Raw genomic sequence first — 22,129 nt, forward strand, 5'->3', positions numbered from 1 at the left:
AAAAAAAAAAAAAAAAAACAAACTCCCGTGGTCAAAGCCTACTCAAACCTGAGAGCGGTTTCAGGGCCCACTGAAGGGATACAGATCTCACAGAGTGGACATGGACCCCACTGTGGGGACAGAGACCTAATCAAGGAAACAGCAATCTCACTGAAGGGGCACAGACTTCACCAAGGGTACATGAACCCCACTAAGGGAGCACAGATCTTGCTGAGGGGGTCTCAGATCCCAATGAAGGGCTGTGTACCCTGATAATAGGGCATGAATGGCATTAAAGGGCCCTGACCCCACTGAAGGGACATGAAATTTCCCTAGAAGATATAGAGAATGCACACATGCTTCACTAAGGAGACATGGATCCCATTGAGGGAACCCAAACCCCACTGAGAGACCTCTGACTACACTGATAAAACGGAGTCCACAGAGGGGACACATACTTCATTTAGGGGTACAGGCCCCACTGGGAGAATTGGATCTCACTGAAGGGTAATAGTCCTCATGGACCTCACTGAGGAGGTAAGAACCTCACTGTAGGGAGGAAGGCACATGCAATACGGCATATTTCTACCTACAGATGATCATCATCCCCAACACACACACACACACACACACACACCCCTACACGGAGCTCTGAGCTGCTCTTTCCCTAGTCCCTCTTCCCAGCCTTTCTCCTGACCATCTGCTACCCTCTCCTGTCTACAGATGGCACTGCGGGGGTTGTAACCATAGATTTTGAAGCAGCTGTCTTCCAGCCAGTAGTCTGGACTGGGGAGGGAGGAAAGGACTTTGCCCAGGGGCTTGACCAGCCTCCTCCCTCTGCCTCTGGACTGCTCAGTGAAGTTTGGACCAGGGGCTTCATAAAGGAAGGAACACTTCTCCTTGAAGATAGAGAAGTAGTACAAGCTATAGTGTTGGAATTCTTGAGAATGGATGGGATGAGACTTCATGAGATTAAGGTAGGAATAATAATTATATTAATTATTATAATTACATTTATCAGTTAGGTGCCAAACCCTATACTATACTCTTTCCAATGCAATCCTCACAATAACCCTCTGGATGGATACTATTATTCTCTCCACTTTACAGATGAAGAAACTGATACTCAGATTTAGTGTCTTGTCCAAAATCACAGTTTTTAAGTGGTAGCTCGTGAAATACAATTCAGATACCTAGGCAACAGAGACCTTTGCCCCTACAACCATGACCGCTACTTCTTTCTCAAGAACCACATTAAAAACCCTTAAAATGATGTTAAATATTCAGGTTCAGGGACCTCAAACCAGCCTACTGAATCATGATCTCTGGAGTGGAATCTGGGGAATCTGCTTTTTTAAGTAGTTTTCTAAACAATCCTAACACACACCCAAGTTTGAGAATCACTGTCCTATGCTGATTGGGCAGGGGTTTCCAAAGGTATTGCAGTTGAAGGAGAAGTCTGAGAAGTGTTGGGGGTCTGGGGAGGGTTCTAAGGTCAGAGGAGGGGTCTGGAGGTGAAGAAGTGGCCTAGGGATAAAGGAAAGACTGGAGTTAAAGGAGAGGGTCTAGGCAAAATTCACAAGAGAGCTACAAGAGATAACAAAACTGCAAGAGATAACAAATGAATTCAGCAACATTGCAGGGTACAAGATTAACACACAAAAATCAGTTGTGGAAAAAAAATCTCTTGTGTTTCTATATACCAGCAATAAACAATCTGAGAAGAAAATTAAGAAAACAATTCTGTTTACAATAACATCTAAAAGAATAAATTAACTAAGAATAAATTTAACCAGGGAGGTGAAAGACTTGTACACAGAAAAGTATAAAACACGACTGAAAGAAATTAAAGAATACCTAAATAAATGGAAAGACATCCTGTGTAATGGATTAGAAGCCTTAACATTATTAAGATGTCAATACTACAGAAAGCAATCTACAGAGTCAATGCAATCCCCGTAAAAATTTCAACGACATTTTTTTCAGAAATGGAAAAGCCAATCCTCAAATCCATATGAAACTGCAAAACAATCTTGGGGCGGGGGGGGGGGGCGGGGAAAACAGAGTAGGAAGACTCACGTTCCCAATTTCAAATATGCTATAAAACTACAGTAATCAAAACAATATGGTACTGGTATAAGGATAAATATATGGAACAATGGAATAAAATTGAAAGTCCAGAAATAAACCCATACGTCTATGGCCAAGTGATTTTCAACAAGGGTGTCAAGTTCATTCAACAAATGGTGCTGGGACACTGGATCTCCGCATGCACAAGAATGAAGTTCAATTCGTACCTCACGTCATATACGAAAACTTACTCAAAATGGATCAAGGATCTAACTGTAAGAACTAAAACCATAAAACTCTCAGAAGAAAACACAGAGGTGAAATTTCAAGATCCTGTTTTTAAAAATGGATTTTCATATATGAAACCAAAAGCACAAGCAACAAAAGAAAAAACAGATAAATTGGACTTCTTCAAAATTTAAAACTTTTGTGCATTGAAGGTTTTTTAAGTTTTTTTTTTTTTTAAATCAACAAAATGAAGAGACAATCTACGGAAGAGGAGAAAATATTTGGTTACCATATATCTGATAAGGGTTTAATAGCCAGAATATATACAGAACTTCTACAACTCAACATAAGACAAACAAACCAATTAAAAAATGAGCGAAGGATTTGAATAGACATTTCCCTCAAGAAGGTATACAATGGCCAGTAAAACCCACTGCCATAGAGTCGATTCCAACAAATAGCGACCCTGTAGGATGGAGTTAGAACTGCCCCACAGAGTTTCCAAGGAGCACCTGGTGAATTTGAACTGCCGGCCTTTTGGTTAGCAGCCAGTAGTCTTAACCACTACTCCACCAGAGTTTCCAAATGGCCAATAAGCACATGAAAATACGTTCCACGTCATTAGTCATCAAGGAAATGCAAATCAAAACCACAATAAGATACCACTTCATATCCACTATGATGGCTATTATCAGAAAAACAGAAAATAATGAGTGTGGTGAGGATGTGAAGAAATTAGAACACTCATGCATTGCTGGTGAGAATGTAAAATGGTGCAGCCACTTTAGAGCATAGTTCGGTGGTTCCTTAAAAAGTTAAACATAGCATTATCATATGGCCCAGCAAGTCCACTCCTAGGTAGATACTCAAAAAAATTGAAAGCAGCGGCTCAAGCAGATACTTGTCACCCGTGTTCACTGCAGCAGTATTCACAATAGCTGGAAGGTGGAAACAATCCCAAAGTCCACCAACAGATGAAAGGATAAACAAAACGTTCTATATAGGTACATACAGTGGAATATTATTCAGCCATGAAGAGAAATGAAGTTCTGATACATGCCTGGATGAACCTTGAAAACATTATGCTAAGAGAAAGAAGTCAGACACAAAATGACAAATATCGTATTATTCCACTTATATGAAATACCTAGAGTAGACAATGCATAGAAACCAAAAGTTTATTAGTGGTTACCAGGTGCTGGAGGGAGGGGGGAATGGGGAATTATTGCTTAAGGGGTCCTTTGTTTGGGGTGATGAAAAACTTTTGGAAACGCATAGTGGTGATGGTTGCACATGGTGAAAGTAATTAAAGTCACTGAATTGTACAATTAAAAATGGTTAAAATGGCAAAAAAATTATTATATATATTTTACCACATAAAATATACATAGGTTAAAGGGTCTAGGGTTAAAGGCGGAGTCTGAAGTCGAAAGAAGGGTAAGGGGTCGGCGGAGATGTCTGATGTCACAGGAGAAGGATCTTGGAGTCCAAGGAGGGGACGGGGGTTCCAGAAGTGAGTCTAGGGTCCAAGGTGTTTGGAGTCACAGAAAGAATCCGAGGTCGAGGGGGTGGTTGTGCTCATTGGAAGGGTCTGCAGTTCGAGGAGGGAGGTCTGGAATCCAAAGACGAGTTCGGGGTCAGAGGAAAAGTCTGGGATCCGAAAACGGTGTTTGGGGTCTAAGAAACATGCTAGCTCGGACGAAAAGGAGGAAGAGATGTGGCCCCTGGACAGCATAAGGTGCCCGGAGCCACTGTGGCTCCGCTTGCAGCACGTCCGCCCCCCTCCCCGCGCCGCCGGTTTCAGCTCTCCAGGCTTTCCATCCACCCTCACCCCAACCTGGGTGCCCTTCGGAGGCCGACCGCGCTAAGCAGACGGGCACGAGTCTGACCCGAGCACTGCCGAGGGCTGGAGTGAGACGCCCCCTCGCGGCGGTCCAGGAACTCAGGCCCCGCCCCCTGCCCCTCCCACCTCCCCGCCGCAGCCACTTCCGGCAGGCGCTGCGCTGCTGGGGGGCGCGGGCGAGGATGGCGGCGGAGAACGAGGCCAGCCAGGAGAGCGCCCTGGGCGCCTACTCACCCGTGGACTACATGAGCATCACCAGCTTTCCGCGGCTGCCGGAAGACGAGCCAGCGCCCGCTGTCCCGCTGCGGGGCCGCAAGGACGAGGACGCCTTCTTGGGAGACCCTGAGACTGGTGAGGCCCGCTGGCCCCGTCCCTGCCCCGCCTCGGGAAGTCCCCGGCCCTCCGTCATCTGCATGGAGCATCCTCCTCCAGCCTCCATCCCTTTAGTTCACCCCCCTTCTCCTGGACCTCTCCCTTGACTCTGTTAAATATCTGATGGGGCGGAGGTGCATCCCTGTCTTAGAGGCTTAGGATGCGACAAGGGAAAACAATGCCAGGGACTGCAGTAGGAGGGACTGGGGTTACCTCTTGGGAAGAACCAACTAAAATGGAAGAAATGTTGGAGGGGAGATCCTAAGGAGCAGCTGTTACCACAGAGAAGAGGCCTTTCTCTACCCATGGAGAAGGGGGTAGGAGAAACCAAGTCAAAGATTGCAGAAGGAGGGATAGAGGGTAGGTCTTGAGAAGAGCTTCACAGCCAGGGATTGTGGGGAGGGGAGAAGCTGAAAATGTCTTCATGTCCAGGGAATGGATAAAAAGAATAGTTTCCCACTGTCTGGACGTGCTGGGTATTGGGAGACAGGGGGATGGACTGCATGACCTCTCAAAGTCCTTGGGGACTAGAGAGCAGGGTGCCATCCCTGTCTTGTGGATTACCTCACCCTCCCTGGAGCCATGGACCGGGCTGGGATGTTGATAAGGTACCCTGCCCCCCAAGAAGCAAGCTCCCGGATTTTACTATGTTCTCCTCAGTCCTGTTCAAGGACTGCAAGTGTGGGGAGGGCTAGGGAGGAAGGAGACATGGTTTGGGGGAGACCTGGGAGTCTAGAGCTCCTTGAGCAACCCTTCCTTAGTGCTCTCCTTCCTGTCCATGTGGTCCAGCTCCATTCTTCATCCTTCATCCTCCATCCCTCTTCCCTTCAACGTCACTTCCTGGCATTAGAGCACCCTTCTGCCTTACTTGCTTTTCCTCCCAGTGCCTGCACTTGAGCCCTATCCCTTACCAGTCTAGCAGATCCCGCTTCTCTGCCCAGCCCTCCATGGCTTGGCCTTTCCATAGCTGCTCCTAGCCTGACAGCCCCACATTCTCTCCCCCTCCACAGGGGGAATAGCAGCCCCTACTAACTTGACTACACCCTACCTGGGATGGATGGGGATGAGGGTGGAGTGTGGGGCTTACAGGCATCAAATGTCAAGATTGCAGATCAAAACTTCTTTTTCGGAGAGAGTAGCCCTGGAGTCAGGAGTTAGCAGGGAGAGGAGTGGGAAAATGTGCCCTGATAGATAAAAAAAAAAAAAAAAAATACCAGCATGAAATTAGGTCTTTTAGGAGGTCAGAGATCAGGATTGCTCTTCTGGTCCCAACACTGCCTGACTGTGTGACAATGGGCACAACTACCCTGTCCTAGGCCTTAGTTTCCTCTTCCAGTTTATCAGGGAATACCTCTCTCTCCTAATCTGTGTTTTCTTTTGGCCCTGTTATAAATGTCTTAGCATTTATCACAGCCTGTGATTATTTGTGTGATTGTGTGATGACTCTGTCTGTAAGCCTCATGAAGGCAGGGATCATGACTATTTATCACCCTTTCTTTAGCATCTAGCACAGTGCCTACCATGTGGTAGACACTCAAGAAATAGTTGTTGAATGAATAACTGAGCAAGGGAGAAGATTGCAGGATGAACGAAAGGCAGGGGAGGGATTTCCCAAGCCTCAGGGAGTACCTTGAGGAGTTCAATACAGGCTCTGCCTTCATTTGTACAGAAATCCAGCAGGGACCCTGGTCATCCGAACTTCAGGGAACCTGCACCCTTTTGCCAAGGTTGCTCACCAAGGCTCCAAGGGACCTGCCTTATAGGTTTTAAGGACCTTGCTGTCCTATCTGTGTAATCATTTTAATGTCATGTCCCCCAGCCCTACTTCCAAGGCTCTTTGGCCTAGCTGGACCAGCCTGCTAGCTAATATGGCCATTCCTGTGTTCCCATCCTGATGGTGCCACCTAGTGGCACTGCCCTATCCTCTTAGCCAGGACCTTGGTTGTGCCCTGCTAGCCTCTAGCCTGTTGCTGCGCAGAACTAAGTGCCAGGCACCTATCAGGCCCTGTGGAAAATAGAGTTGTATGGGTACTGCTCTGAGATTGGGGAAGCACTTTCTTTCATCTCTCCCGAGCTCCAGTCCCATGAATTACTCTTTCTCCCAGGCATCTGCCTCTAAATGTCCTGTAAATGCCTGTAAAAATAGCATGGGGGCAGAGCCTGACCTCTTCTTAACTTCACAGGGGGAAAGGAGAATCAAGATCAACAGCCCAAGGCTGATTCCTATGAGGCGGAGGTCAGACATGCCTCCCCTCTCCACCATCTTTACCAAATCTGACACCAGCTGTCCCTCCCATGGCATTCTCTACTTCTTTGCTGGGTTCAAAATTCATTGCAGTGGCCACACAGAACTCACAGACAATACTCATGATTATAGGGTTTATTAGAGAAGTAACTGTTACAATTCAGGTTGAGGAACACTCAGAATACAGTTCTTCCATCAGGACAGCCTCTTCCCAGCCATGCTCACAGGCAGGCCTCTCCCTGGCTGTGGGCATCTGTCCTGCTCAGGCAAGTGTTATCAAAGCTCTTTTAGCTCTGCCAATAAGTGCCCAGAGGCACCCAACTCTGCCTGTAAACCTTGGCCCAAAGGCACTCATTTCTTTCACTCTGTGGGCTGGGAAGCCCACTGCGCCTTCTTCCAGTCTCTCTTGCTGCTGTTTCTCTGCCATCGCTTCTTGCTGTCTTCAGTGTTACAGCTCTCTCTGTCTCCGGCTCCTGGTTCCAGGAGCTTCTTAGTGCAGGGATCCCGGGTCCAAAGGACACCCCCCACTCTTGGCTCTCCTTCCTTGGTGGTTGTGGGATCCTGATCCTCTCTTTCCTGCCATTGGGATGCCCAGCAGGATGGCAAAACTAACCAATCCCCTTGGTGGGCCACAATTACCCTATGCACAGTCACACCCAGTCAATTGGGTGGGAGTTACAAGACCATGGCCACACAAAAGCGATCCGTCGCACTGCAGTGCCTCACCTTCAGTATGTCCTTTGTTGAAGTCATCATCTCTTACCCACAGTCCTGCTCTTCTCCTAATGTCATTATCAGTTAATGACACTGCCATTCATCCATGGTAGAAACCCAGGAGCCATCCTTGACTTCCCCGAATGCTCTCACTTCCAAATGGTGATCAGGTGTTCTCTGACCCCCTCTAAATGTTTTTCACATCCGTCTCTCCCTAACCACTCCTGTCACTACCACTGTAGACTAAGCCACCATCCTTCTCTTACTTGTATTACCTCATAGGCTCCTAGCTACTATTCCTGCCTCCTGCCTCTTCCCATTTACCCCAATCCATCCACCACTCTGCCCTTCTGATCATGTCATTCCTGGTTCAAAAATCTTTAGTATTCTCCTCTTAAGAGAGCGAGCAAGCCAGGGATAAACTCAACCTCCATCCGAGATCTCTCTCCTGAGCTCTGGACCTACATAGTCAACTCTGCCCAGGGTTTTTTGTTTTGTGTTGGGGTTTTTTTGTTTGTTTGTTTGCATTTTGTTATAAACTCAGCTAAAGCTGAGCTAAATTTAAAAAGAGAACTTTATTGGGTAAAAAAACAAAACCCAGTGCCGTGGTTTATTGGGTAGCATAACTGGAAAGTCCAAGGATGCCAGGCTTCAGGCATAGCTGGATCCCAGAAAAAAAAAAGTTACTGTCAAGTTGATTCCAACTCATGGAGACCCATGTGTTCAGAGAAGAATTGTGCTCCATGGGGTTTTCAATGGCTTTGATCTTTTAGAAATAGATCACCAGGCCTTTCTTTTGAGGAGCCTCTGGATGGATCAAACCACCAACCTTTCAGTTAGTAGCCAAGCGCTTAACCACTCGCACCACTCAGGGACTCCTTAGCTGGATTCAGGTGCCTGAAAAAGAATTGGCTTCAGTCATCTTTTTCTCTGCCTTTCTTTTTGTTGGCTTCATCTTCAGAAAGCCTATCATGTTGCGGTGGCAAGATGCCTCCAACAGCTACAGGATTACATCCTACCAACTTAGCAACATAGACGGAAAGAGAGCCTTTCTCTTGCTCAATAGTTCCAGCAGAAGCACAAGGTTTGAGTCTCATTGACCTGGTTTTGATCACATGCCTGTTTCTGAACCAATCACTGTATAAGGGGTGCCTGTTCTGATTGACCAGACCTGGGTCATATACCTACTCTGCTTAGGAATGAAGCAGTTAGCTCAGAGAGGGGAGAGGGTGACCCCTAAAAGAAAATTGGGGTACTCATACAATAAGAATGGGGAATGTTGTCTAAGCAGATAAAAATAAGATGTATACTAGGCCAGCCACCTCTAGACAGCTCCTCCTGGTTTCCCACAAATTCAAAATAGCCAAAATTAAATTCATGATCTTTCTTCAAAAAGACTTGTTTCCCCTGGTCCCAAACGAACCTTTTCCCATTGTCCTGCTGTTGCTTTTATACATTGGTATTATTGCTCCAGCTTTTGCACAGTGCACATAGTAGGTTGTTGTTGTTGTTGTTAGGTGCCGTCGAGTCGGTTCCAACTGATAGCGACCCTATGCACAACAGAACGAAAACACTGCCTGGTCCTGCGCCATCCTTACAATCATTGTTATGCTTGAGCTCATTGTTGCAGCCACTGTGTCAGTCCACCTTGTTGAGGATCTTCCTCTTTTCCGCTGACTGTGTACTCTGCCAAGCATGATGTCCTTCTCCAGGGACTGATCCCTCCTGACAACATGTCCAAAGTATGTAAGATGCAGTCTCGCCATCCTTGCCTCTAAGGAGCATTCTGGCCGCACTTCTACCAAGGCAGATTTGTTTGTTCTTTTGGCAGTCCATGGTATATTCAATATTCTTCGCCAACACCACAATTCAAAGGTGTCAGCTCTTCTTCGGTCTTCCTTATTCATTGTCCACCTTTCACATGCATATGATGGGATTGAAAATACCATGGCTTGGGTCAGGCGCATCTTAGTCTTCAGGGTGACATCTTTGCTCTTCAACACTTTGAAGAGGTCCTTTGCAGCAGATTTACCCAATGCAATGCGTCTTTTGATTTCTTGACTGCTGCTTCCATGGCTGTTGATTGTGGATCCAAGTAAAATGAACTGCTTGACAACTTCAATCTTGGATTTTTGTTTTCTTTATGTTGAGGTGTAATCCATACTGAAGGCTGTGGTCTTTGATCTTCATTAGTAAGTGCTTCAAGTCCTCTTCATTTTCAGCAAGCAAGGTTGTGTCATCTGCATAACGCAGGTTGTTAATGAGTCTTCCTCCAATCCTGATGCTCCGTTCTTCTTCATATAGTCCAGCTTCTCGGATTATTTGTTCAGCATACAGATTAAATAGGTATGGTGAAAGAATACAACCCTGACGCACATCTTTCCTGACTTTAAACCAGTCAGTATCCCCTTGTTCTGTCCGAACAACTGCCTCTTGATCTATGTAAAAGTTCCTCATGAGCACAATTAAATATTCTGGAATTCCCATTCTTTGCAGTGTTACCCATAGTTTGTTATGATCCACAGAGTCAAATGCCTTTGCATAGTCAATAAAACACAGGTAAACACCTTTGTGGTATTCACTGCTTTCAGCCAGGATCCATCTGACATCAGCAATGATATCCCTGGTTCCATGTCCTCTTCGGAAACCAGCCTGAATTTCAGGCAGTTCCCTGTCGATATACTGCTGCAGCCATTTTTGAATGATCTTCAGCAAAATTTTGCTTGCATATGATATTGATATTGTTCTATAATTTCCACTTGTGGTTGGATCGCCTTTCTTGGGAATAGACATAAATATGGATCTCTTCCAGTCAGTTGGCCAGGAAGCTGTCTTCCATATTTCTTGGAATAGACGAGTGAGCACCTCCAGTGTTGCATCTGTTTGTTGAAACATCTCAATTGATATTCCATCAATTCCCGGAGCCTTGTTTTTCACCAATGCCTTCAGAGCAGCTTGGACGTCTTCCTTCAGTACCATCAGTTCCTGATCATATGCCACCTCTTGAAATGGTTGGATATTGACTAATTCTTTTTGGTATAATGACTCTGTGTATTCCTTCCATCTTCTTTTGATGCTTCCTGCTTTGTTTAATATTTTCCCCATGGAATCCTTCACTATTGCAACTCGAGGCTTGAATTTTTTCTTCAGTTCTTTCAGCTTGAGAAGCGCCAAGTGTGTTCTTTCCTTTTGGTTTTCCGTCTCCAGCTCTTTGCACATGTCATTATAATACTTGACTTTGTCTTCTCTAGAGGCCCTTTGAAATCTTCTGTTCAGTTCTTTTACTTCATCAATTCTTCCTTTTGCTTCAGTTGCTTGACACTCAAGAGCAAGTTTCAGAGTCTCCTCTGACATCCATCTTGGTCTTTTCTTTCCTTCCTGTCTTTTCAGTGACCTCTTGCTTTCTTCATGGATGATGTCCTTGATGTCATTCCACAACTCGTCTGGTCTGCAGTCACTAGTGTTCAATGCGTCAAATCTATTCTTGAGATGGTCTCTGAATTCAGGTGGGATATACTCAAGGTCATATTTTAGCTCTCGTGGACTTGCTCTGATTTTCTTCAGTTTTAGCCTGAACTTACATATGAGCAAGTGATGGTCTGTTCCACATTCGGCCCCTGGCCTTGTTCTGACTGATGATATTGAGCATTTCCATCGTCTCTTTCCACAGATGTAGTCAGTTTGGTTTCTGTGTGTTCCATCTGGCGAGGTCCATGTGTATAGTCACCATTTATGTTGGTGAAAGAAGGTATTTGCAATGAAGAAGTTGTTGGTCTTGCAAAATTCTATCATTTGATCTCCGGCATTGTTTCTATCACCAAGGCCATATTTTCCAACTACTGATCCTTCTTTGTTTCCAACTTTTGCATTCCAATCACCAGTAATAATCTATGCATCTTGATGGCATGTTTGATCAATTTCAGACTGTAGCAACTGAGAAAAATCTTCTATTTCTTCATCTTTGGCCTTAGTGGTTGGTGCGTAAATTTGAATAATAGTCGTATTAACTGGTCTTCCTTGTAGGCGTATGGATATTATCCTATCACTGACAGCGTTGTACTTCAGGATAGATCTTCAAACGTTCTCTTTGACGATGAATGCAACACCATTCCTCTTCGAATTGTCATTCCCAGCACAGTAGACTATATGATTGTCCGGTTCAAAATGGCCAATACCAGTGCATTTCAGCTCACTAATGGCAAGGATATCGATGTTTAAGTGTTCCATTTCATTTTTGACAATTTCCAATTTTCCTAGATTCATACTTCATACATTCCAGGTTCTGATTATTAATGGATGTTTGCAGCTGTTTCTTCTCATTTTGAGTCGTGCCACATCAGCAAATGTAGTAGGTAGTCTGTAAATATGTTTATTGAATAAATGAATAATTTAATGATTGACTAAATGGTTGGAATAGGGAGCCCTTGAATAGATCCAGCTCTGATGGAGGCATTTTACCTTCTGACTCTTCAGCTCTAAGTGGAGAAAACAGATTTAAGGACAAGTACTGGGAAATGTCAATTAGAATTAGCTTATAAGGTTGGTTTTTGAGGATGGAAACAGCTCCTGATGCTATGTGGAGCAATGAAAAGGAGTCTGTTGAGTTACACAGAATCTTGGTTCTGACGCTTAGTTACTTTATGACCTTGAGCAGACATTATCACCTTTTTCAGACTCAGTTTCTTCATCTGTAAAGTGGGGAGAGTAGGGCTTATCTCATAAAGTCATGGGACCATTTCAGTGAGGAAATGTATGTAAAGTGCCTGGTGTATAGTCAGCATCAATACATATAAGTTCAAGGCCCTTCCCTGCATTTCTTTTGAAACCTAGGGTTTTAGGGGCCGAGGAGAGTTCTGTGCCACAGCAGGTATTTAACATCTATTTATTGAATGAATTCCAGTTTTATTTATACACTCTGCTGCTTAGGGTTAGGAGCAAATATGGTAAACTGAGGGAAGCTCGCAGAAAAGTTTCTTTTTTAAAGATAAAAATTTAAAAGCAAATTACATGTTCATAGTTAAAAAAAAAGTTAACAGTAAAGAAAAGTAAAAATCCCTTTCTCCATCCCTGTCTCCTCCCATTCAAGGAGGGAACTTTTTTCCTTTTTATTTAAAAATGCATTTATTTTTTTTTAATCAAATAAATATATATGTGGTAAAAGATTTCAAATAAAAATTCTCCCACCCCATCTCATTTACACCTTCAGAATCTTTTCCCAAAAGTAAACACCATAAATGATTTCTTAAAACGTTTTGCATGTATCAGCATTTTTATCTATATATGTGGTTTCTTATTTATACTAAAGTGGGGGGGGGTATGGTATGGATCATGGAGGGCCTTGAACACCAGGCCAAGAAGCTTAGATTTTATCATGTAGGCATTGATAAGCCACGATAGTATTTAAACAGAAAAGTACAACATAGTCAATTTTTAGTATTATCACACAGACTTTTAAAGAGGTTATACTTCTAGTGCAGAGTAGTAGGTGCTTAAAAAATATTTACTGAATAAATTAACATTTTAAAAAATGGTGAGTGCAGCAAGGTATTAAGGTCAAAGTACCAGACTATTTCTTTACTGTTCACAAACATCCAGGACCTTTCGTCCATTTAGGGACCTGGATTCAAAGCTAACAGCACCCAGAAGAGGGAACTCTGGGATGGACACAGGTCCCAGCCCTGGCCAAGGTGGGAAAGGAATGGAAATAACTTTTGAGTGACCACTTACAGGGTACCTGGTATACATCATCTCTTGGAATCCTTGCACCCATCCTGCCAGGTAGGGGTTAGCCCCATTATTAGGATAAGAGAAGGTGAGGCTCATAGATTTGCTTATAGTCAGTCACCCAGGAAGTGAGTGGCTTTCAGGTTTCCCCAGCTCCCACTATTATTGTCCTCCCATCCATTCTCCAGAGAGCAGCCAGAAGAATCTTTTAAAAACACAAAACAGATGGCTTTACATTCGTAAAACTTTCCAGTGGCCCCTTACCACTCTTAGGGTAAAATTCAGGCTCTTCACTAGGCCCACATAGTCCAATGGCTCTGGCCTAGACTCCACCCCTGCCCCTATACCCAAGTGACCCAGACCGTGATTATTTTCTTCTAATACCTCAAGCTCATTCCCACATTAGGGCCTTTGTACCTACTGTTCCCACTTTCTGGAACACTTTACACACGCACACACACACCACTTGTTCTACATGTGGCTGGGTCGATCTGATCCCTGTTCTCAGCCTTAAAGTCACCTCCACAGAGAGGCCTTCCCTGATTTCCCCAGCTAGGTAGCCCTCCACCGTTAATCTCTATCATCTCCCATCCTTCTTTGTCTTCATAGCACCTGCCACAACTTGTAATTATGTACTCCTTTGTTTACTTGGGAAACCCTGATGGTATAGTAGTTAAGTGCTATGGCTGTTAACCAAAAGGTGAGCACTTCAAATCTACCAGGTGCTCCTTGGAAACTCTGGGGCAGTTCTACTGTGTCCCATAGGGTCACTATGAGTCAGGATCCACTCAAAAGCTTTGTTTTTGTTTGCTTGTTTATTGTCTGTGAACAACGCGAGAGCAGAAATTATCTGTAGCTTCTTCTAGTACCTAGCATAGGGCCAGACATATAACAGGCTGTGCATATTAGTTGAATGAATGAATGAATAATGGAAACCAGAGTCTGCCCACTCAGTTTAAGTAGCTGCCTTCTTCTTACACAGGAGGCTGGGCCCCAGCTCAGGCAGGATCTGGTTTCCTGGGAGGGCCGAACCGCCCCCATGCCACTCCAGGAAGTGTTCTCAGTCCTGGGTCCAGGGAAAGTTGACCTAGGTATCGGTCAGGGCTGGACTCCAGCCCAGTTGGTGGTCCCTGTCTTTTCTCAGCTGGGGACCGCTGCCTCCGCCCACTCTGGGGTGCGTGAGGAGACGCTGAAAGGTGAGCAGGGCTTGTAGTGGGGTTTGGCTGTGGAGGAAGGGCACGCGGAATAGACCCGCCTGAAGAGCAAACAGGGGCGGGTAGGGGACGCCCAGACCGACCCCCGTCCTGCCCTCCCCCCTTCCCGGCGGCCTGCAGACCCAGACTCCTTCCTGAAATCGGCAAGGCTGCAGCGACTGCCGTCGTCATCATCAGAGATGGGTAGCCCCGATGGGTCTCCACTTCGGGAGACTCGCAAGGACCCGTTCTCGGCTGCAGCGGCTGAGTGCTCCTGCCGCCAGGACGGGCTTACTGTCATCGTCACTGCCTGCCTCACCTTCGCCACGGGTGTCACTGTGGCGCTCATCATGCAGATCTACTTCGGGGACCCCCAGGTGAGGGGGACCATGGGGCAGAGGGAGGGAACTGGGGAGGAAGGGGCATGAGGGAGCACTTGAGAAGACTGGGGGAAGGGGGCCAGGAAAAGGAAAGGGAGAAGGGATCCCAAAGGAAGCGATTCTGGGGCATGAGGGGTCAGAGCAAGGAAGAGACCCAATCAGGTAGGAGGGACATGCGGTAATGAGGGAGGGGTCTTAGGGGAGAATCAAAAGGATGAGAGGGCAGGGCTCCCACCCCCACCCTCTGTGGAGGTTCTGGAGTTGGTGGAGGGGTCTTAGGGAGGCAGGGGGTTCCTACTGCCCCCACCTAGTCTCCTCTTCCCCCAGATCTTCCAACAGGGTGCAGTGGTGACCGATGCTGCCCGCTGCACATCGCTGGGCATCGAGGTGCTCAGTAAGCAGGGATCTTCGGTGGATGCGGCCGTGGCAGCTGCCATGTGTTTAGGGATCGTTGCCCCACACAGCTCAGGCCTGGGCGGGTAAGGACCATCCAGCTGTAGAGGTTGGGGTCACGCAGACCTACTTTTTCCCTCCTGGTCTGTAAGCCTCACCGGGATTTTCCAGTATGGGCAGAGGGGCAGCTAAGGCCCAATTCCTTGCGCATTTTCTTTCTGCTCCCAATCTCACTCCCTTTTCCTTGGATGGAGTCAGAGTAGCAAAGCTACCGGATGGTATATCTGGAGGTGTTCTTAGAAGCTGCTTTACTAGGAAAGGAAATTTGGAAACTGTGACGTGAGGTACACAGGTGAGGGTATGCCGTTCTCAAGACAGTGAGCCTTAAAATTTTAGGGTCACAAATACCTGTGTATCTGATGAAAGCTATGGACCCTCTGTTCTCCAAAAATACACGTACAGCTTTCTGTATACAGTACCACACCCCAAGCTAAGAACTCTTTAAAACTAAAGTTACAGATTGGTCACCCACGGGCCACACCGAGCACACAGACTGTTTCAGTTTGCACGCTTAAAAAAAAATTTTTTTTTAATTCATTGCTATTGTTAAAAAGAGAATTTTCATACAAAAAATCCAAATTTCCAACATCTCTTAGACATTTAGGAGATCTGGTAACACTGGACCCATATTCCCATGTGGCTTCAATTAGCTGGAGCTGAGTAGAAATTGCTTCCCCAATGGGCAAGTGCTGTCCACTCTGCCATGATCTAGCACTCCTGATTGTATGTCTGTCCTACATTCATTTTCCTCATCACTTCACTGTAGGCATTTGACTGTGCAGCCCCTATCTTAGATGAAAACAAGTCAGAGAAAAGGGACAAGCTGACAAAGTTCACATCTCAGCTCCTACAAAACCAGCTCTCCAGACCCTACCAAGAAACTCCCCTTTTGGTTTTGCCCAATCTGTCCTTACATAATCCAGTCCTGGGGGAGGTGACACACCCAGGAGGCAGGTGCAGGAAGCTGGCAGGGGCCCAGCTTTGGGTGGGGGTGGGGGGCAGAACATCCTGCTCTCCCAGTCTCTGGGTTTTTTCTAATCAGGGATTAAAGTCTCCAATGACAGACTGGAAGAGGTACATGTACCCTGGGTCCTCAACCTCCGCAACTTCACTTCCCACCCTAGCAGCGTGGCTGAGTCTCTGAATCCCTGCTGGGTAGGGGCACAGAACCTGACCCCAGATGACAGACTGAGCCTACAACCCTTGCCATTGGGGGTTGGGGGTTGGCAGGTTAATTGCTCAGAGAGTTGGCATTTTATCACCCTCCCCTTTCTGTGTCTCTCCTAGAGGGGGTGTGATGCTGGTACATGACATCCGGCGAAATAAGAGCCGACTGATTGATTTCCGGGAGTCCGCACCAGGGGCTCTCAGGGAGGAGGCCCTGCAGAGATTCTGGGAGACCAAGGTGGGGACCCTGGTGGGAAGAGGGCACCAAGAGGTCTCCCTTCAACAGCCCTTCTGCTAACCCAGGCATTAATTTGCTGAGTATTTACTGTCTTGTTGTTGTGTGCCCTGGAGTCAATTCTGACTTATAGTGACCTTATAGGACAGGGTAGAACTGCCCCATAGGGTTTCCAAGGCTGTAGTCTTTAGGGAAGCAGACTGCCACATTTTTCTTCCATGGAGTGGCTAGTGGGTTTGAACTGCCAAACTTTTGGTTAGCAGCTGAGTGCTTAACCACTGTGCCACCATAGGGGCGGGAAAAAGAGTTGAGCAGGACACTCTTAGGCTATGAAGGAGACCAAAACCAAACCTGTTGCTGTTGAGTTGGTTCCGACTCACAGTGACCTGTAGGACAGAGTAGAACTGCCCCATGGGGTTGCCAGAGAGCGGCTGGTGGATTCGAACTGCCAGCCTTTTTGGTTAGCAGCTGAGTTCTTAACCACTGCGCCACCAGGGCTCCATAAAGGAGATAGGCAACCCCAAAATAACGAACAAGAAATCTGGGTGGTTGGTAACAGGCAATACCGCAACGCCTTACATCCCTGGCAGCCTTGCCTATCTGACACATAGAAAGGAAGGACAAAGGCCACTGGGCTGCCCAAGGAGATGTCACAGAGTTGCCGCATTAACGTTCACACACCTCATTCTAGGTTTGTTCACTCTAACTTTCCTAGTTGATAACATATTGGAAGATTAGAGAGCAATTGCTAGAAAGAAATCCACTATCAGCTGAGAGCAAAAGGGGAAAGAAAACTCAGAAAAATAGATACGAGAACTTAAAAGGGGGATATTTAGTGCAGTGCCAAAAGCCAAACACAGGTCTGAGTTTTATCACAGCTCAGAGTAATGATGGAATGATAAACGGTTAAATGAAGGTTCCTTGTCCATCATTTAAAAAAGCAGGGGTAGGTATAATCCAGTGTAGACAGGTTTCCATCTAAATTGGCTGTGTCTTTCCTTAATTTATAAATCTCTCAGCTATGCTAGATAAAGGCCTTTCTGTATTTGTTGATCGGAAGTCAGGGAGATGGGATGGGTGGAATACCATGGGGGAGGGGGAGGACTATGACCTACCTCCACCCTTGGGGTGACTGCTGGGGAGAGCTTGTCCCTCCCCTGGGATACTTGGCCTGTGTCTCTCCCTGTGCCAGCCCCCATCCCTGGCTTGGGGCTCTGCGGAGTTCAGCCCAGCCCCCCCCTTCCAGTGACCTGGTCTCCTCTCTCCCTCGCCTGCCCGCCTTGCCCAGCCTGGGCTCTTGGTGGGGGTCCCCGGAATGGTGAAGGGGCTTTACGAAGCTCACCAGCTCTATGGCAGGTAAAGACTCTTCCTCCCGGTGACCAGGGGTCCTGCCTGCACCCCTCCTTGGGTGGTCTTCTCTCACCTTCCTGGATTCTTCCCTTCCCAACCTCCCCCCTCTCCTAATATCCCCTTCCCTTGCCAGGACTCTCCTTCCCAGGAACCCCCCTCCTCCCAAGACCCCTCCTCCTGCCTCAGGACTCCCTCCACCCCCTGCTCTCCGCCTCCCCCCCCCCCAGGCTGCCATGGTCCCAAGTCCTGGCTTTCGCTGCAGCTGTGGCCCAAGATGGCTTCAACGTGACCCATGATCTAGGTCAGTGGGGCTTGGGGGTGGGCGGAGAGGCACGCGGTTGCTGGCAGAGGGAGGGCAAAACTGAGATTTGGGCTCAAGCTAGAGAGGACTTCTATTCCAGTTTGCTCTTCCATCCCATCCCACTGCCACCTGGAGGCAGCCTCCAGTGAGGGGTATGGGAGGGGCCCAGATACACTCCATAACAGGCTCCTGAGGGGCCGGAGCGCTCAGCGCCGTCCACTCAGCCCTCACCCATCCCACTTATTACACATCTCAGTCATCCGGTCCAGTACCCGCGCCCCCCGCCCAGCCTCCCGTCCCTGCCCCCAGCCCGCGCCCTGGCGGAGCAGCCACCTCCCAACGCGTCCGAGCGTTTCCGCGAGACGTTCCTGCCGTTGGGCCGCCCGCCGCTACCTGGCTCTCTGCTGCGTCGGCCCGACCTGGCGGCTCTGCTGAGTGCGCTCGGCACCACCGGCCCCGCCTACTTCTACGCCGGCAACAACCTCACGCTGGAGATGGTGGCAGAGGTGAGTGCATGAGGGGCGCCGCCGGAGGGCACGGGCGCGCGGAGGAACCATAGGCCCCAGAGGACCCTATCGCAGGGACGGCCTCTAGCCTACTTCCTTCCATTACTGTCTGTCTGTCTCCTCTCTCTCTACATGTGTATGGAGCCTTGGTGGTGCAATGGTAAGCGCTCTGCTGCTAACCGAAGGGCAGTTCAAACCCACCAGCCGCTTTATGGGAGAAAAGACCTGATGATCTGCTTCTATAGAGATTTCAGCTTAGAAAACCCTGTGGGGCAGTTCTTCTCTGTCATATTGAGTAGCTATGAGTCAGAATCAACTCCATGGCAACAGATTATTTATATACCCCTTGCCATCAAGTGGATTCCGACTCATAGCGACCTATAGGACAGAGTAGAATTGCCCCTTAGGGTTTCCAAGGAGCAGCTGATGGATTCTAACTGCTGACCTTTTGGTTAGTAGCCGAACTCCTAACCACTGCACCATAAGGGCTCCAGATTGTGTGTGTGTGTGTAGCCCTGGTGGAGAAGTGGTTAAGAGCTCAGGCTGCTAACCAAAAGGTCGGTAATTTGAATGCATCAACCAGTCCTTGGGACCCTACAGGGCAGTTCTGCTCTGGGTCGCTATGAGTCCGAATCGACTCTAGGGCAAGAGATTATATATGTATGTGTGTATGTGTATATATATATATTTTAAGTTTTATTTTACTTTAAAATTTTTATTTATTTTTTAATTGTTAATTCACTTAAAAAAAAATGGTTAAAATTCAAGAGGTACATAAGGGCATTCAGCAAAAGTTCTCCTCCTCACCCCTGTGCTCAGCCACCAGTGCCCTTCCCTGCAGTCATTGATACTAGTCTCTTGATATCCTTCCAGAAATACTGCTTACACAAACAAACATAGATATATGTTATTTGTTGTTGTTGTTAGTTGCCGTCGAGTTGGCTCTGACTCATGACAACCCTATGTATAATGGAACAAAACATTGCTCAGTCTAGTACTACCTTCACAATTATTGGTATGCTTGAGCCCATCGTTGTAACCACTGTGTATTTTGAGTGCCTTCTGACCTAGAGAGCTCATCTTCCAGCACTATGTTAGACAATAATCTGTTGTGATCCTTAGGGTTCTCATTGGCTAATTTTCTGAAGTAGATTGCCAGGCCTTTCTTCCCACTCTGTCTTAGTCTAGAAGCTCTGCTGAAATCTGTCAATCATGGGTGACCCTGCTGGTACTTGAAATACCAGTGGCATAGCTTCCAGCATCATAGCAACATGTAAGCTACCACAGTACAACAAACTGACAGATGGATATATTATGTAACCCCTTCCTTTTTTTTTTACATAAATGATAAATATATAGTTCTGAACCCAACTTGTTCATTTAACAATATATCCTGGAAACCATTTTAAATCAGTATGCAAAGAGCTTTCTCATTCTGTTTTACCTGTATTGCTTTCTCAGTTATGTGTTACCCCTGTTTTAGAGGTTAAAAAACTGAGTATACCCAGTAAGATACAGTAATTAGCTCAGGACACACTGCTTGTGAGTGGTGAGACTGTGGTTCAATTAATGTCCTTATGGTTTCAAATCTTGATACAATGACTCCCTTCAGTTTTCCAGAATGTTATTTCTGGCCTGAAAAAACTGAGAGAGGTATTTTTGACCTCTACAGGGCTGGTGCCAACCTGTGAAGGGGTGTGTCCTGCACAGGTTTGGTGGAGACCCAGCATCAGCCTCAGCTCCTCACTCTGCCCTTGGGTTTTCTCCAGGCTGAGGGAAATGCCTTCCTCACTGGTGGTTGGCAGGACTAAAGTGATTAACACAAGGGGTTACCAGTCAACCCAAAGGAGTCTCAGTCTAGGCAGTAATGAGTTTTGAGAACTGTGGTCAGTAGTTCAAAACTCCTAATAGGAAATTATGCTCAAGATAAGTACGCACAGACCCAGCTCAGTGGTTCTTTTATCTGTGCAGTGGGGATGTTATCTACCTCTGCCTTATAGCTGTGGGAATGAAAGAAGTCCATCACTCATTCAGCATTCACAGAGCGCCTGCTCTGTATCAGCCCTGTGCTGGGCACTGGAGGTTTGGATGCGGCAATAAAAGCCCAACTCAGATGGACTTAGTTGTAAAGTCCAGGAAAATACTAGCTTTAAATTCTGTTGCGTCCAGGGGCTCAATCCACATTGTGAGGACTTGGTCTGTCTGTCTCTCATAACTCAACCTTCCTCTGTTTGATTTCACTCTCTGTTAGATCCTTTCCACAGAGTGGCCCCCGCCAACCAGTCTTAAGCCATCCTTCCAGCATACCATCCAGTGAAAAATAATTTCTCATTCCCAAAAGTTCCAGCAAAGGCCTCACGGTTGTGTCTCATTGTCTTGTCATAGGTCTCAAGACAGACCATTCCCAAACCAAACATTGTAGCCATGGAAGAAGAATGCTCTGATTGGCCAGAGCTGGGTCATGTGTTCTTTCCTAGAGGTGGGATGGGGGAGAAGGAGATTCTAAGTGCCAAAGAATAAAACCACCACAGCTTTAAAAAAAAAAAAAAAGATCCAAAGTTGAGTTGATTAACTTGCCAGGCAAAGGAACACACACCAGCCAAGAAATTCATCATTTTAAATGTAGTACATTTAAAAAGTACTAAAAAGGAGAGGAGTCATAATGGTTATGCTAATTTAGGATTGTAAATTAGCAGTCTGGGTAGGATGGAATAAGTCCATTGGTTTGTACAAGATCTGTTCACTGGTTGTTAAAGAGTACTCAGTTATATCCAGAAAGGGTCTGGTCTACCAGGGTCATTCAAAATTCAGAGTTTTGTAATAGCTTTAGCTAGTTTTAGTGAAATATATAATTTAGTTTTGGTATTTCCTAAAGGCATGATAGGGGTTAGAGAAAGCATAAAAGTTGTGACCAGCTCACCTGTCTGTGATTCCAATATATATCACAGGCCAAGCCCACATGCTTACTCACACATGGGGGATCATTCTCTCCCCTCCAGGCTCAGCATGCAGGGGGTGTCATAACTGAGGAGGACTTCAGCAACTACAGCGCCCTTGTGGAGAAGCCCGTGTGTGGCATGTACAAAGGTGACCTCTCCCCCAGCTCCCAGGTCTCGCATTCAGGAGAAATGCCCCAGTTCATGGTCATATCCTTTTGACCCAGAGACTCTTCCCTACTTCACAGGAGAGAAGCCGAGGCAGTGAGCTGCCTGGGGCAGCCAACTATTAGCAAGCCAAAGCTAGCCCACCTTCTGAAGTAGTCATGGCATCAGTTATCCCAAGTATTTAGGATACGGAGGTTCAGGTCACAAGCTCAGGCCTGGAGGTTGAGGTTCTGGCCATAGGTTTTCTTGATTTGGGCTCTGTATT

At 46.6% G+C, this 22,129-nt stretch overlaps 1 protein-coding gene across 2 annotated transcripts in view; it reads left to right on the forward strand.

Moving 5' to 3' along the window:
* The first annotated feature begins 4,264 nt into the window (after nt 1-4,264).
* Nucleotides 4,265-22,129, forward strand: part of GGT7 (gamma-glutamyltransferase 7) — a 28,311-nt gene continuing 10,446 nt past the window's right edge. For both annotated transcript variants that reach the window (XM_049869675.1, XM_049869676.1), the window contains exons 1-8: nt 4,265-4,471; nt 14,510-14,745; nt 15,076-15,227; nt 16,489-16,606; nt 17,892-17,959; nt 18,181-18,254; nt 18,564-18,760; nt 21,760-21,847. In XM_049869675.1, the coding sequence (XP_049725632.1) occupies nt 4,303-4,471; nt 14,510-14,745; nt 15,076-15,227; nt 16,489-16,606; nt 17,892-17,959; nt 18,181-18,254; nt 18,564-18,760; nt 21,760-21,847 (1,102 nt within the window). In that variant the 5' untranslated portion in view covers nt 4,265-4,302. The remainder of the gene's footprint in view (nt 4,472-14,509; nt 14,746-15,075; nt 15,228-16,488; nt 16,607-17,891; nt 17,960-18,180; nt 18,255-18,563; nt 18,761-21,759; nt 21,848-22,129) is intronic.

Source organism: Elephas maximus, chromosome 25 (genome assembly GCF_024166365.1).
Source record: "Elephas maximus indicus isolate mEleMax1 chromosome 25, mEleMax1 primary haplotype, whole genome shotgun sequence".
Classification (NCBI taxonomy): Eukaryota; Metazoa; Chordata; class Mammalia; order Proboscidea; family Elephantidae; genus Elephas; species Elephas maximus.